The sequence below is a fragment of the Emydura macquarii genome, unplaced genomic scaffold, assembly GCF_026122565.2.
Source record: "Emydura macquarii macquarii isolate MOO-44397 ecotype Brisbane River unplaced genomic scaffold, CSIRO-AGI_Emac_v2 contig_67, whole genome shotgun sequence".
Lineage (NCBI taxonomy): Eukaryota > Metazoa > Chordata > Testudines > Chelidae > Emydura > Emydura macquarii.
In genome coordinates this window covers 3,643,716-3,660,288 of record NW_027130204.1, presented here as the reverse complement: position 1 = coordinate 3,660,288, position 16,573 = coordinate 3,643,716, and the positions used below count along the sequence as shown (strand labels likewise).

General features: G+C 40.6%; 1 protein-coding gene across 1 annotated transcript in view; it reads left to right on the top strand.

Annotated features, from left to right (window-relative positions):
• Positions 1 to 13,632, top strand: part of HELLS (helicase, lymphoid specific) — a 38,302-nt gene extending 24,670 nt beyond the window's left edge. Inside the window, exons 15-22 of the mRNA XM_067530196.1 lie at positions 4,038 to 4,176; positions 5,963 to 6,046; positions 6,141 to 6,260; positions 6,493 to 6,609; positions 7,248 to 7,407; positions 10,868 to 10,964; positions 11,207 to 11,283; positions 13,076 to 13,632. Of these exons, the coding sequence (XP_067386297.1) occupies positions 4,038 to 4,176; positions 5,963 to 6,046; positions 6,141 to 6,260; positions 6,493 to 6,609; positions 7,248 to 7,407; positions 10,868 to 10,964; positions 11,207 to 11,283; positions 13,076 to 13,173 (892 nt within the window). The 3' untranslated portion in view covers positions 13,174 to 13,632. The remainder of the gene's footprint in view (positions 1 to 4,037; positions 4,177 to 5,962; positions 6,047 to 6,140; positions 6,261 to 6,492; positions 6,610 to 7,247; positions 7,408 to 10,867; positions 10,965 to 11,206; positions 11,284 to 13,075) is intronic.
• The last annotated feature ends 2,941 nt before the right edge of the window (positions 13,633 to 16,573 follow it).

The window sequence follows — 16,573 nt, the reverse complement described above, 5'->3', positions numbered from 1 at the left end:
ATGATGAAGCATTCTCACCAGTGCACTCTCAGTGGAGAAGATAGTGAGATAGAGGAAGCTCAGTTTTTATCACAGCACTTCACCACCAGACCATCATCAGAGGCACCTGAATATGCACCTTGCGGGGGAACCAGGACATTTCCCTGGTACAGTCCATGGTTTGGACCTCCTATGCCATATCACATGTAATGGCACAACTGGGTGAGATCTTCTAGACATTCACCCCAATCTGCCTCAGCACCAGCTGTGGAAGAGACACAGGTAGGAGACACGAGCGGAGAGCAAGAAACCTCTCATCCTTCCCGGATGAAGGCGTAATCTCCCCCACACCCATGATGATGGAGGACTCCAAACAATTCCATGACCTCTTCAAGAGAGTGCAAATCTAGAAATCTAGAAGTTCCCCTTGAAGAGGCTACATAATCACATAAATTGCTGAAGATCCGTTATGCCACAATGTCATAAAAAATTGTGCTTCTGATGGATGAAGTGCTGATGAAGCCAGCTAACACCATATGGCAAACACCAGCCACTATCCCACCTACCAGTGAAAGAAACGACAGAAAGTACTATATCCCTGCCAAGGGGATGGAATTCCTCTTTAGCCATCGACCCCCAAATTCCCTTGTTATCGATGCTGGAAACCAAAGAGTAAACAAATTACAAAAAAACACCACAGGGCAAAGATTGGAAGAGACTAGATTTGTTAGGCAGAAAAGTTTATTTGTCATCCACTTTATTAATGAGCGTATCCAATTATGGAGCCCTATTCTCCAATTATGATCATAATATCTACAAGAAAATGTTGGAATTTATCAACATTCCTGAGAACAAAAGAGAACAGTTCAAATCACTCATCAAGGAAGGTAGTTAGACCGCTACAGGCTTTGTTAGATGTAGACGATACTGTGGCCAGAACAACAACCACTGCCATTGTTATGTGCAGGGCATCGTGGTTCCACTCAGTGGGCCTTCCCGGGGAATTACAGACAAAAATAGATGAGGTACTTCCGTTCTATGAAGGATTCACGAGCGATGCTACGAACCCATGGCATTTACTCGCCTGTAGTAAAGAGACAACACAGATTTCAACCTTATGCTCGCAGATATCCTTTACGTTCCCAGGCAATACGAACCACAAAGAGGGAAACAAAAAACACAAAGATGCAGACAATTGCAGAAAACACCTTCGACCTCTCAAACAACATTGTCCAAACAGCATCAGTTGGAAGTGACAGAGGAGGAGAAGAACCTGGGCATATTAGTTGATCACAGGATGACTATGAGCCACCAATGTTATGTGACCATGAAAAAAGCTAATGCAGTCCTTGGATGCATCAGGCGAGGTATTTCCTGTAGAGATGGGGAGGTGTTTGTACCATTATACGAGGCGCTGGTGAGACCTCATCTGGAATATTGTGTGCAGTTCTGGTCCCCCATGTTTAAGAATGATGAATTCAAACTGGAAGAGGTGCAGACAAGGGCTACTAAGATGATCCATTTACTGACTTTCTGAGCTGCATACAACAATCTTCAGAAGTTTGAGAGCTGGAGTACGCCTGCCGGGCCTTAGGGCTTCAGCCCTGTGGTGGGGCCCCATGCTTGTGCCCCGTGGGGCGTGCCTGCCAGGGCTTGGGGACTGCCCCCTGGGGCATGTCTGCTGAAGCTCCGAGCCCCGGCAGGCACCTCCCATGGGGCAGAAGCCCTGAGATCCTCCTCCCTACAGTGCTGAAGCCGCAGCAGGTGCTGGACCCGAGAAAACATGTCAGGAATCCAATTCTCACAACGTCCACCATCAATCATGATTATCACAGATGTATTAATCCTGGGTTGGGGAGCACACCTCCACGACCATACGATACAGAGACGATGGTCAAAGACCGAAACCTGACTGCACATAAATATTCTAGAGCTCCGAGCAGTTCAAAATGCCTGCATCATTTTCTGTCACTCATAAAAAACAGGTCAATAAAGACAATGACAGAAAACATCGCTTACATGTTTTATATCACTCACCAAGGAGGTGCAAGATCCCATTTTCTATGCAGCGAATCAATGAAACTCTGGAACTGGTGTATGCAGCACAACACCAACATATCAGCGCCATATCTACCAGGATGCCAGAACACTGCTGCGGACAGTCTCAGCAGACACTTTGGCCAGAACCACAAGTGGAAACTGAACAACGAAGTCCTGAAAAACATTTATCAGTAGTGGGGTTTATCCAGCTGTCAACCTTTTTGCCAGAAAACTAAACAGCAAATGCCATCATTTCTGCTTGAGTGTAGGATTGGGACCAGGCTCGATGGGAGATGCTTTCCTACTTGACTGGAGCAAGCAGCACTTGTAACATTCCCAGCCATCCCAATGATACCCAAGCCATTTACAAAATCAGAGTCTACAAGAAAACAGTGATAACACCTGCTTGGCCCAGACAGACATGGTACTCAGACCACCTGAACATGTCAACATACAAACAATCATGTTTTCTCCACAATGCGATCTCCTATCCCTGGACGACAGCTGGCTTTGGCACTCCGAGATACAGAAACTTCATCTGACTGCATGGTTCTGAACTGGTTCGGCCCAGAGGAGCTAGAATGCTTGGAAGCATTTAAACATATATTAATAAATAGTAGAACACCATCAACAAGGAAAACTTACCTGCAGAAATGGCACAGATTCGACTCCTGGTGCAGAGAGAGACAAATCCTTACTACATCTTCATCCATTCCATCCATCTTAGAATATACCCTAGAACTAAATTGATCAGGCCTATCAATTAGCTCCTTGAAGGTCCATCTAGCAGCAATTTCTGTTTTCCATGACCAGATTAATCACCCAACGGTATTCACTCACCCAATGGTTAAACGTTTCCTGGAAGGGTTACAAAGGGTATTCCCAGCCCTACATAACCCCACTACACCCTGGGACCTAAACTTAGTACTAAAGGCCATTACTAGGCCACCAGTGGAACCTCTAGCATCATGTTAATTTCTCCACATATCTATGAAAGTGTCATTCTTAGTAGCTATAGCATCGGCCAGATGCATAAGATAATTTAACGCGCTTATGGACCATCCACCCTACATGATTTTTCGTAAAGATAAAATCACTCTTAGACCTCACCCAAAAATTTTACCAAAAAGTCAGACTTCCACATTAACCAGTCTATACATTTGCCTACCTTTTATCCAAAATTGCATAATAATACACGAGAAGCGGCACTCTGCACACTAGATGTCATACAAGCACTAGCCTTTTACTTACAGAGAAGAAAAACATTTAGAAAATCAGATAAGCTCTTTGTATCAGTCGCAGAACGCACAAAAAGGCAGGCTATATCTAGTCAAAGACTATCCATATGCATAGCAGAATGTATCCAGCTATGCTATAAACAAAAGAACTTACAGGCTCCTGCAGGAACCAGAACACACTTGACCAGAGCAATATCCACTTCTGTAGCGTTCCTTAACAACATTCCTATAACAGACCTATGGAAGGTAGCCACATGGTATTCTGCGCACACTTTCACAACACATTATGCAATAGATCAGGCAACTAATAGGGATGCTATGCTAGGACTAATAGTTCTCTCATGGATACAAACAAGGGATATCGAAGTCCCTCCCCCAACTGAGCAGTGCTCTATAGTCACCTATAACCTGTGGAGCACCCACAGGGACATTACTCGAAGAAGAAGAGAGGGTTACTCAACTGGTGCAGTAACTGAGGTTCTTTGAGATGTGTGTCTCTGTGGGAGCTCGACTACCCACCCTCCTCCCCTTGCATGCCAGAAGAGGCACCAATGGCACCGGACAAGCACTGCTGTAAAGATCTCTGAGTATGTGGGACGCGATATCATCTAAAGTGGAGACCTACAGGGGGACACATCTCGAAGAACCTCCGTTACTGCAGGAGGTGAGTAACCTTCTCTTCATAATAGGTCTGCCAGACATTTGTTATGTTGTATTGTACTTGAAATGCATAATGCACTGACATTTTGCTGTACTAATAAGATCACATGTCTTTGCAAGGCCAGTGATAGAAATGAGCTTTCCCATGGATTCAGAAATCAACTTGAAACTGCAGAATATTATGATGTTATTGAGGAAATGCTGTAACCATCCATATCTCATTGAATACCCACTGGACCCTACCACACAGCAATTTAAGGTACATATCTTGATGAGTTCCGAGCAGTGTTTACTGAAAATTGCTGTAGGTAATGTAATGCTGGTGAAAAGTTTTGGACTTATGTGGGTGGGTGGATAGCGGGGGTGGCCAAACTGTGGCTTGTGAGCCACATGCAGCTCTTTTACAGTTAAACTGCGGCACGCGGAACCCCCATCTCTTCCCCCCACTATTCTCCACCTACCAGACTCCGGTGAGGAGCTCAGAGCTTCTGCCCTGTGATAGGGTGGTGTGCTAGAGGATTCTGCCCAGTGGGGAGGGTCAGGAAGTTGGGCCACACCGGTAGTATGCTTCTCCACAAAACCCTACCAATATGATTCAGTCTTATTTTGAAATTTCCTACAGCATATATGAGAGGGACTAGTTCAGTCTCTGCCCTTTCAGTTATGAATCTCTCTTCTGCAACTGCACATGATGACAATTTTTGGGATATGAATTACCTGTCCACTAGGAAATAAACTCTGAGAGCTAGAGCCTCAGCTGGTGTAAAACTAGCTTAGATCCATTGGCTTCGTTGGAGTTGTGCTGACTTATGCTAGCTGAAGATCTGGCCCTGAGACCACAAATTCTTCTTGAGTGTTTCTTGAAAATATTGATATCTTTTGTAAAATGCCTAATTTGGGTTCTACACCCTGTAGAATATACAGTTGTACCTTTATTCTAGTGAGAGCTTCCTAGAAGTGGAATATATGACAAATGTTTTATCTGGCGCTCAGCATCCAACCCCTTCCTCTCCCCCCACACACAAAAGACATACAAATTAATAAATAAAGTAATCTTAACAATTGTTTTTTTAATCCTGCATAAACTCTCTTACTATATTGAAAAGGGGAGAGCAGGCCTTCTGACGGGGGGCGCGCAGCAATTGCCCAGAGGCCTGGCGATTTTAAGGGCCATGGAGGATAGATAAGTATCCTCCTCTCCTCCACACACACGCTTCCCCCAAGGTCTCTGCCCCTCGTGCTCTTCCCCACTCCTTGGAGCCGAGTTTATTTATTATATGCTATGCAGGTTCCCGGGCAGGCTGAGGAGGTGGTATCTGCTACTCAGCTTTTCATCAGTAATCTCCCTGGGAAGTCCAAGGGAACCAGGAGGTTGAGTAGCAGATACCACTTCCGTAGCTGCCTGGGAACTTGCATGGCGCATAATAAATAAGTAAACTTCTGGCAAAAGCCCACTCGGACCTCAGCCATCTCTTTCTAGAAGGGCCATTGCCTGTTCTGCTCTGGGGCCGAGAATTGCTGTCAGTAGGCTTGGAAGAAAGGAATTTGGATTATGCATATATAAGAACTTTAACCCTTTAACATATTTTTAATAACTCGTAGTAAGTCATTAATGAAAACCAAAGGATCTCATTCAGAATATACTCTTGCAAACTAACATGAGCATGACAGCCGTGTATAGTTGAATCCATTATCATTCAGAGGGACGAGGTAGAAGCTGTCAGGAACTTTGAGCCACAACTCATGGTTGACATAGTCAAATGATTTAGACTGGAAAAGAAAGGGATAGGATTAGCCACCTGTTTAAAATGCTGACGTGTTGCATAGCTGGTTGTCTGCTGCTGAAGGTGTCTTTTGGCTGGGAAACAATCGATGAAGTATTGCTGGTGCCTAGCTATGTGCCCACTACCTAAGTTGGTGCTACTTTAAATCCAAGTGCAGCAGGTTGAAACCTAGTGCATTAACTGTCATTCCTAGTACCTGAATATTGATGTATCTGAGAGCTTGTAAATCTTGACTTTTCCTTTTTTTCCCTCTATTTTAAGGTTGATGAAGAGCTAGTGAAGAATTCAGGCAAATTCCTACTTTTGGACCGGATGTTGCCAGAACTGAAAAAGAGAGGACACAAGGTATTTTTGTTTGTTTGTTTTGCCTTGTTTTGTGTTTGGTGTTTTGGTTTTATTTTTTAAAATAGGCATACTGAGGAATCTTAACTACTTGTAGGTGTTGATGTTCTCACAAATGACAGCAATGTTGGACATTTTGATGGATTATTGCTATCTGAGGAATTACGAATTTAGTCGTTTGGATGGATCCATGTCCTATACAGATAGAGAAGAAAATGTAAGTAATAATTTAAATGCTTAGGTGCATGCATCCAACTCACCTAATTTCAACAAATTCAGCTTCTGTTGGTATGCTTTATATGTAATGCCTTCTAGAAAGACACAGCAAATAATACATTTTTAGTCTTTTGATTTAATTTAAAACATGGGTTTAAAACCCCGTCCCCAAACCAACCAACCACATCCTTTTATTCTGTATGCTGTTTCATGGTAGATGTATTCTTTTCCAGATGCATAAATTTAACACCGATCCTGAAGTTTTCATATTTTTAGTGAGTACACGGGCTGGAGGTCTGGGCATTAATTTGACTGCAGCAGACACTGTCATAATCTATGATAGTGATTGGGTAAGATGACGTACTGTTTTTCAAATGCTATGCATCATACAATTCTCTACTATAACCCTAGATACTCACTTAGCAGCTTGTGTTTTGGGATGCTCTACCAGGTAGAGTCTCTGAAAGTAAACATATATGAAAATTACATGTAAACTATATATTCAGATTAAATATGTAGTGTAGGGTAATAAGGAAAAAAGTGCTGACCTATACAGATAAAATCACAGATATATAAGATTACAGCTAAGGTTGTTTTGTAGGCAACTGGCTGATCTCTTGAATTTCCCTAAAAGCAGGCTTTTCTGCTAATTGAAAAGAATGTGTATTGCATGAGTGCTGATAATTATTAAAATGCTACCTTGAAGAGAAGTTTAAAGCTCTTAAAAGAGGTTGAGCTCTCTTTGGCAGACAACTTTTGCAATAAGTTACAACTTTTTTACTAAAGGGATAAATCTCATTCATTCATTCTCCAGAACATCTTAACTGTTTTTGCTCAATCTTTCCCTATTCCTGCCGTACAAAACCCCCTTTGGTAAATTTTCAGTCTGAAAAATGACCCCTTGGAAATTTGAGTAATTGAAAATGGAACCCACTATGCATCTTTAACAATTAAGCTAATTTGATTCCTTTAATCTCATTCGTTTTAGAACCCCCAGTCTGACCTTCAGGCCCAAGACAGGTGTCACAGAATTGGTCAGACAAAGCCAGTTGTTGTTTATCGCCTTGTGACAGCAAATACTATTGACCAGAAGATTGTGGAGAGAGCTGCTGCCAAAAGGAAGCTAGAGAAGTTGATTATTCATAAAAGTCAGTAAATTCATTTTTCAGAACTTGTAAAACTTTGTTGTTCCATTAAGTTACTGTGGGTAATTGTTCTTGCTGTAATTTAAGATTATTTCTAGTTGTCCTTGTTAACTGAGAATTCCTCTATATGTAAGTAGTTAGTCTCCCTTTTCTAAATATCTGTTTCTCTTAGCCCTTCTAATCAGCATGTCATGCATTCTTCAGCATCAAGGCTGAATTCTGTGGCATAATACTGAATTTGGCTGCAAATTACTCTTTTCATGCATTTCAGACTGCTGCCTCATTAGTTTGCCACTAAAATCATGGGCTCTTGCTGTGGCATTTGGGGTCAGCATATTCTATATCTCCTCCTGGCTACTGGGAGAGTGAGAAGCAGGGACATTTGCTGGCCAGGGAGAGAAACAAGAATGAAACCAGGCAGTAAGCATTTAGAGTGGTCAAGATAACAGTTGAGGTTGAGACAACTGTCAGCAATATCAGCTTCCAGGTTGACAGTTATCTACCTTCAGGGAAGAAAATGTCTGACCCACAAGACTCAGAACTTTGTCTTTAAGTTGGTCTGAAGCTTTGAGAGAGGGGCTTTCTAATTGCACAGGCGAACTTGTCTAGCTTTGGATCATATCCATTGAAATCAGCTAGAATGGTGGAAGGCAGGAAGAAAAATGTTGTCTGACAATGTTCAAATCAGAGTTTACACAGACACACACGTACGTATGTATGTACATATATAGAGATGGATGGATTGAAACTCTGCGATTTGAACGTTGTCAGACAGCATACATATTCAGCCATACTGGGGTTTTCTGTAGCATCTGATCCAGATGGCCAGTCTTGCAGTCACAGAATCATGGCATTTGCGGGACCCTGCCCACAGAGACTATCCAAAATTTACTGTTTAAAGTTAATCTGTAATAAAACAACCCAGGTATAATAATTTTCAGGGCATTGTGTTCTCAAATCAGTATTTCACTTGAGCCCTAACCAATGCCTCATTTTGTATACTGCACAATCCAATATCCTACTTGCTGCTATCTTGACTGCCTAGTTGATAACTCTGCACAACCCAAGTAACAAATGGTTGGCCGGATCTACTCCCTCTCATCCTTACAGGATGGGCACTGTGGTAAATCTTTGCTTTAATTATTCTGTTTATCAAATTTTAATAGTCCTGCACTCTGGTCTTTTTCACAAGCACTAAATCCACTAAAATATAGAGTTGTCTATAATTTTTTTATAATCTGGTAGGCCTCTGATGGTAGCTTGTCTTAAAACTTGAGGAAGGTAAGAACTTCCCATAATATACCAAAAGCTGTATGTTGGGGTGGAGGCAAGGAGAACGAGAGAAGTGCCTCTGTAGCCATTGGCAATTGCTTGGTGTGATGTTTTTCAAACTGTAGATTGTAGGGTTCTGCTAGCTTTGGGTGATATTTGTCGGTCTTGAATTAGTGATGCTTTCTCTTACTTTTAGCTTAGTCTGTTTTTATACTCCACTTAATCACATCATGGTGATATCTGCCTGGGCTGTAACCCAGGCGCAAAGCCTCTTTGGTGGAAAAATTGGGAGTGGGGGCACATGTGACCCTTCCCAGATTTCTGCCTTCCATTTAGCACAGAGGTTTTCAAACTGTCGCCTCCAGCCATTTCTTTGGTATAAATTTCTTTAGTGTAAATGCAGTTATCCAATTTGCAGATAAACCAAAATGGGAGGGATAGCGCAAACACAGGACAAACTGTAAAATCACCTACATGGGTAAGAGAAATGAAGGCTGCAGGCAGTGGAAGGTGTTGGGACTAATAAATGTAAACTCCTGTACTAAAGGAGAAGAGACACATGGCATGGGATGTGTTAACTAAACAGTCTGACCTATTGCATTAAAACAAATGTTTTTCTTATTAATGATTTGCTAAACTTTGCTCTTTTCTGTAACTAAGTATTAGAGTTTAAGCTTCCAAGCCCCTTCTAGCCTTAAAAAAATAAGAAATAAACAAACACCAAAAAACCTATGAAAAGCACCTAAAGTTGCAGGAGAGGGGTTCTCTTGTGAACCTTTGTCATATGTATCAGATAGGTGCTTTGGTGGTATTTGAGAGAGAAAATAGCTCCAAATTTGGAATTTGTTACGAATCAGCAGAGCTTTCAGGTCTTAACGCATCGAGTTCTTTTCATTTTGTTTTCTTATTTATATATAATTAAAAAAAAAAAAAAACCCATAGGAAACATCACTTAAAAACCAGCATTAAGAGAAGATTATGGTTAAGATATCAAGTCAGGAAATCTCAGGGTAAGATGATACGTTCAAATTTATTTCTGCACATTGTGTAAATACGTTGATTGTGTCTCTTAAAATGATTACATACTGTTTCTCAGTATTTCACACAGCTTTTTCTACATATGAGAAATACATTTTATTAATTTGTAGTACATGTTAAGTGCTAAAGCACTACAGGGAAAATTAACAAAACTTAGTGGGTGATATGGGGGTGGTTTGAAAGCAAGACCTTAAAAGTGACAGAGGAAAGGAAGAAGTGCATAAAGGGAGAGACAAGGATGGGCATATGCTTCCGTAAATGTAACAAAAGTTCAGGCAAGGTTGGGTGATCCAATGATAACAGGAAACTGCCAGGCCTGTCTCTCTTCTGTGCGTGTGTTGTGTTGTCTTTGGCTTTGACCTCATTCAACTATGGCCAATTAGAAGTAATCTTATACCATTTCTTGACAGACAGACTGATAGCTGACCCAAATGACAGCTCTTTCATTGAATCTTCCAGGTCTCATCTGTACGTGTCATACTTTGACTGAACCCATTTTTTTTTTTTTTTTTTTTTTTTTTTTAAACACCACCAGTACATACTGTTGTCTGGAAGACTTCTCTTCTGTTCACAGACTCAGATCTGAATTGGAAAATATCCAGATTTGGGTACAAAAAGGTGTCGGGATGTTCTTATCTGAAGAAACATGCTTGTTTTAAAAATGTTAATCAAAATAGTCCTATCTAATTCACTGATTGTGAGAAATATACCACAATAAAATGGGCAGGATATCTTTCACGTATTCTCTGTCTTGTAGTAGTAATACTCCTCACTTCGTTTCAATCAGAAACATTGCAAACGGAACACACTTCGGCATCCACTATCTAACTTTATTTGCAATGTTCTTACTGTAAGTAGAACTAATGGCTTTACTACTGTGTGTGTGCGCATGTCAAATCAGTGTTTTGCAACTTTTTTTTTTGTGAGTGTGTCATAATTACAAAGTAAGAGCCTGCATGAAAACCTTTCTCACAGTTCTGATTTTGACTAGTTAATTTAGTAATTGCAATTTAGGGTATGTTTGTTATATGTTTGGGCAAAAAAATCCAAATATATCCAAGAATATTTCCTTTCTCTGTTGGGTTAACAGCATATATTTATTCATTGGTAATTTGGCAGCCTTTATATTCAAGAAAGGTTTCTCTTTTAATAGATCAATTTAAAGGTGGTAAATCTGGGTTAATCCAAACAAAGAGCTGCTTGGATGCTAAGGAATTAATGGAATTACTGAAATCCAGGGACTATGAAAGGTATGTTAACGTTCACATTTTGTTAGAACACAAGTTCACAACCTAGGGGATGCAAATAGGTGTCAGGATTTCAACTACCCAGCCCTTCTGATATTGCTAAATGGGATGTAGGTCTCTGCTTTATGGCAGGGGAGTCCTGGGGGATTCTGGTATGAAAAAGAGGGTATGGAGATGCTTGTGTGGAAAAATATTGCGAACTACTGTGTTTAAACTAAGATACTTATTTTCTCTTATTTCTATAGAGAGGTTAAAGGATCCAGAGAGAAAGTAATCAGTGACAAAGATCTCGAGTTACTGCTGGATAGAAGTGACCTTCTTGGTAAATAAAACTAATTTGATCCTCTTTTCCTATTTGACAGTAAAATATGTAGAATTTTTTCCTTATATATTATATGAAAAGCTTGTAAAGGAGGAGAATTGCCACTGTCTTTTATTTGCCAAAAAGCATATGGCATGTAAAAAAACTGGTCCTTTCAGAAATTTCTAATCAAATTTTATGTCAAAGTGTTCCATTCAAACAAAATGAATGAATGTGAAGTACCATTGGTTACAAAATTGACAACTAGAGCTGGTCAGGAAGTCTGACAACATTTTTTGGTCAAAAATGCCAATTCATCAAAAATGAAACTATTCATAGGAAAAGAAGGGTCATTTTGATGGATTTCCTGTTTTGAAAATCTTTTTTAAAATTATCAAAATGACATTTTTAAAACAATCTTTGGGGGCTTGAAACAGCTTTTTGTTTTGAAACATACTCTAATTACAGTAATTAAAAAAAAAAAATAAAGGTTACATGAAACATTTCCAAATTATTTAAATGAAATTTTCCATTGACCTGACCAAAAAAACTTCTCAGATTGTTGGTTTGTGAAAATTTGAGATTTCATCTTTTCCTCCTGATTTGGGATGAGGTAACCATTTCTTGCCCAACTCTAGTGACAGCTAATACTCCAGCATGCCATGTATTTCATTCAGCATCTGCTAGTAGGGCAGAGAAAGCACAGGAGCATAAATTTAGAAAGATAAATCACTGTCGGCTTTACAAATTCAAGTCAAAGACTCTAGGCAAAAAAATAGAGCATCGCTGTACTGAAAGTAGGCAAACATCTCTGGTACCTGAAGTTTAGTCTAACCTTGATTCAGGAGAACGGAACTGCTGTACGTATAGACTTACATAAGTCTGTCAAAATGGCAGGAGAAGCTTCAGTGTATAAAACTGCTTGCTTCAGTTAACTGAATTGTTGATCATTCAGTGTCTTCAGTGAGACTTGGCTTTTTGATGCTGCTGTAGTCCATCTTAATCTTTCTCTCCAGCCAAGTCTAGGATTAAACACTTTCAGTACAACAGCAGCTATCTACTAAATAAGTCTTCTGAATGTTTAGCTACTTAAGTTAAAAATGCTGCCTCTATGAGTCATTTACATTTGAATGTATCCCACTATTTAGCAGGGTTTTGTTAATCAAAATAAGCAATGATTCCACTTCTAATGTATAAAAATATTGTCACAGAAGTTAGATACCACCCAGGAAAGATTTAAATCAGGCTACCTGACGTTGCATTTAGAACAATAGATGTGATAGATTTACAAAGCATACAAATGCAGAAACTCTGATCTTGAGGTATTATCAAACTAATTTTTACTAACTTAATCTTGCATTTTTTTAATACGCTGAAGTGTTTGGAAGGAAAATTATGTTTGAATTTTTTAATTTAGTAGAGAAGCGAGGGTGGCCTTAACTTTCAGGATTTCTTGACTTGCTTCAATTTTCAACCTTACTTGCGATGTTACGACTTTTGGATTCCATTTTCTTTTTAAAAGGAGGAAACCCTAATTCATGTAAGCTTAAATAACTAGGTGTCCCCTGAGATCTATTCAGTTTTAGTGCACAAGTTTTGATCATGGTGTCATTTAAGGATCTGTACAACCACTAAACAAGCGAGGAAATTGCTTTGTACAACAGAAGATGAGGTCAAACTATGTGAATATTAACAAACTTTATGCTGTTTAAAAAACAGGAACATGCTTCTTTCTCTGCACTGTTGTTCTACTTCCAATGTAAGATTATACACAATTCTGTTTAATCTTTACTGTATATTTGTTTTCTCTTAGACCAAATGAAAAAGTCTAAATCAGTTAAAAAAGAAAAAGTGGGAGTGTTCAAGGTCCTAGAAGATGCTGAAGACTCCAATACAGAATGTGTATTTTGAAATATGGCTGGCTTCTAAAAGTGCAGCCCAAATGTCTTATGATTTTAATGGCAGATCTTGCTTGCAAGGCGCTCACTTAATATAGTGACTCTTGATTTATGTTGACTTTTTTTTCTCCAAAGCTTGGTTCCAAACCCTTTTTATTCTTTTCAGTGAGTTGTAACACGTCAAGTAACATACTTCATGGTGTAGCATACCTAATAATTTAATACGTATGAACCTCACATGAAGAATTAAGAAAATGAACATGTTTCAGATGTTTAGGTATCTTTTGTGATCCAGTGACAAACACTGCCAGATTTGTACAAAATCTTCCTGTGGAAGTCTTGTGAAAACAGTTTTATTTTCCCCTCTAACTTGACTACTGTGTCGATTATGATTTTAATGGGAAGGGGAAGAATGTCTAGTGCATTTGTTTACATCCAATCGTGTAATTTCAGTTTTAAATTCTGCAAAATATTTTGCTAATAAATTTGTCCATTTTGTTATGTGAATTTATGGGGGAATGCGGGGGGGCTTTCAGCATAAGAACATCTTCTCTCCTTATTCCTTTTTCTGATCTGTGAAAGGCCCTTTGCAGATGAAATTAAGGAAAATTACCAAAGTTAAATGCTTTTCATGTATATATGCAATTTACAGGCAGAGCTTTACTATATTATCGTAGTGGGCTAAAGCATGTGGATGTGGGGAAAGCAATGGACATGATATACCTTGACTTTAGTAAAGCTTTTGAGACGGTCTCTCACAGTATTCTTATCAGCAAGTTAAAGAAGTATGGGTTGGATGAATGGACTGTAAAATGGACAGAGAACTGGCTAGAGCATAGGGCTCAATGAGTAGTGATCAATGGCTCTTATGTCTAGCTGACAGCTGGTCACAAACGGAGTGCCCCAGGAGTCAGTGGTGGGGCCGGTTTTGTTCAACATCTTCATTAATGATCTAGAGGATGGAGTAGATTGCACCCTCAGTAAGTTTGCAGATGACAGTAAGCTACGGGGAGTGGTAGGTACCCTGGAAGGTAGGAATAGGATACAGAAGGACCTAAACAAACTGGAGGATTGAGCCAAAGAGGTATGAATTGTCACATGCATTTCAATGGCCGGTAAGCTTTGTAAAGACAATGTACAAATGTTTCACTACTAGTCATTTTAGCAAAAATATGTATCTTGTTTAATTACCAAAAGCTCTGCCTGCTATGGTGTAATAACACATTTCCAGTACAACTACCCCGTATGTTCAAACTGGAGGCACAACATTTTAAACTGCTTTATTCAAGAGTTGGCAGAACTGCTGTGAAAGTTAGCAGCACTTTCATGAGCTTGCTCTCAGAGTGTAGTTGAACTAAGTTTACAGCTTTTCTGTTTGATTTTTACAGTTGAAAGCCAAGTTCTGTTTATATTCAGGTGCTGTACTGGGTGGAGAACTAATGAAGAATTCTAACGAAGACTAACTGGTAGAGTTTCAAAAGCACCTAGTGATAATGATTTCCTAGATCCCCTAAATATTTAAATAGTACTGATTAAGAGTTTGAACCAGTTTGAATTAAGCTGGTTAAAGCACTGCATTCATGTGCTGTAGACCAGACCTAGGGCATTACAGAGTTTTGTGGACAAAAGTCAGTGGAGGTGAACATACTGAAATGCTCCTCTCACTGACGTAACTCCCCTACTGTGCCAACATCATAAAACTACCTTAACAAGAGACGTAGGGTTTATGGTGGTATTGTGACAATGAGACAGTGTCAGTGTAGACAGTAAACACTGTTCCTTACAGGTGCTGTTGGCTGTCATTCTTGTCAATTTCATGGCTCTACTGGAGCCCTAAAATTGACAAGAAAGCTGGGCTGCTGGATCCCAGCCAGCTGCTCCCATGGTGAGGTGAACATCAGGAGCCTCAGGCTGAAGGGCTTGAGCCAAGCTTTGACTCAGAGAGAGGGTAGTGGACATGAGGTTGCAGCAACAATCCTGGCAATTACAGGGTGATAAACCTAAATTATTTTACTATAATTTCAACCAATTTGGCTGGTGCTGAACAGAATTATCCCACACAGATTATGTTGGTGAAGAATCAACAAGGGAAATTGTTCCTCACAAATCTGTTACCCTCAAAGAAGTCTATCATTCAACATGCGGCTGAGGTGATATGGTGAACTTGGACTTTCAGAAAGCTTTTGACAAAATCCCTCACTGGAGGCTCTTAAGGAAAGTAAGCAATCTTGACTCTGTAACTGGTTAAAAGACAGGAAACAAAGGATAAGAATAAAGAGTCAGTTTTCACAGGGGATAGAGGTTCATCAGTAATTTCCATGGGGAGTCCAAGGAACCCAGCAGATACGCTACCTCAGCCACCTGGGAACCTGCATGCTGCATAATAAGTGAAAACTTTTTATGGAAGTCTACTCAGGACTTGGACCTCAGCCATTCTTTTCAGGGGGAGGAGGGAATTGATTGTTGTGCCTTGGGGACCAGAGGTGCTTTCAGTGGGCCTGGGAATTGGCTAAAGGTCTATTCAACTCATGAAGGGTGTGGCAAAAGTGAATAGGGAAGTGTTATTTACCCCTTCATGTAAATTACTAGGCAGCAGGTTTAAAACAAAGTCATTGCCAGGGGATGTCGTGAAGGCCAAAAGTATCACTGGGTTCAAAAAAGAATGAGATTAGCTGAGGTTAGTCCTGCTTTGAGCAGGGGGTTGGACTAGATGACCTCCTGAGGTCCCTGCCAACTCTATGATTCTATGAGGAGATAAATCCATCAGTAGCTCAGGATGGTCAGGGACAGACCCCTCCTGCTGGTGTCCCTAAATTTCTGACTGCCAGAAGCTGGCCCTGGATGATAGGATGTATTACTCGCTGATTGCTGTGTTCTGTTCATTCCCTCTGAAGTATCAGATACTGGCCACACAGGAGCATGGGCTATTCTTATGGTTGGAGGCCTGGGGCTAGCCATACTCAAGAGTTGCTGGGACAGAGCAAGGCGTTTGAGCACTTTCCCCCGGCCAAAAGCCTCAGTAGGTTTTTTTAAAAGCCAAGCAGTCTCTAACACTTTCCACAATGTAGTCAGCTACACTGCCAAGTTGGAGCAGAATAGCACCACCCCTACTTCTATTCCTCTGTCCACTCATGCAGCTGGGCAGAGTTCCTCGGGGCAGCGTCCGCTGGCTCCCTTGACACCTTCTGGGAGCAGTGGGCGCTGTCTGGCATTCTCTGCTTGCTGTCTCTGGTTCCCTCCGTTTGACCCTGTGACCCCCCAAGCCTGCTCCTTTTTTCATTCTTTGTCCCATGCAATCAGTTGTGTCCTGGGTCCAGTGACTCCTTCCCCCAGGGCGAGGGGCCTTTAGCAGCACAAATAGTATTAACAGAGAAGGCTTTTACAAGTTGCACATCTCCCTCCCCCCCCCCCCT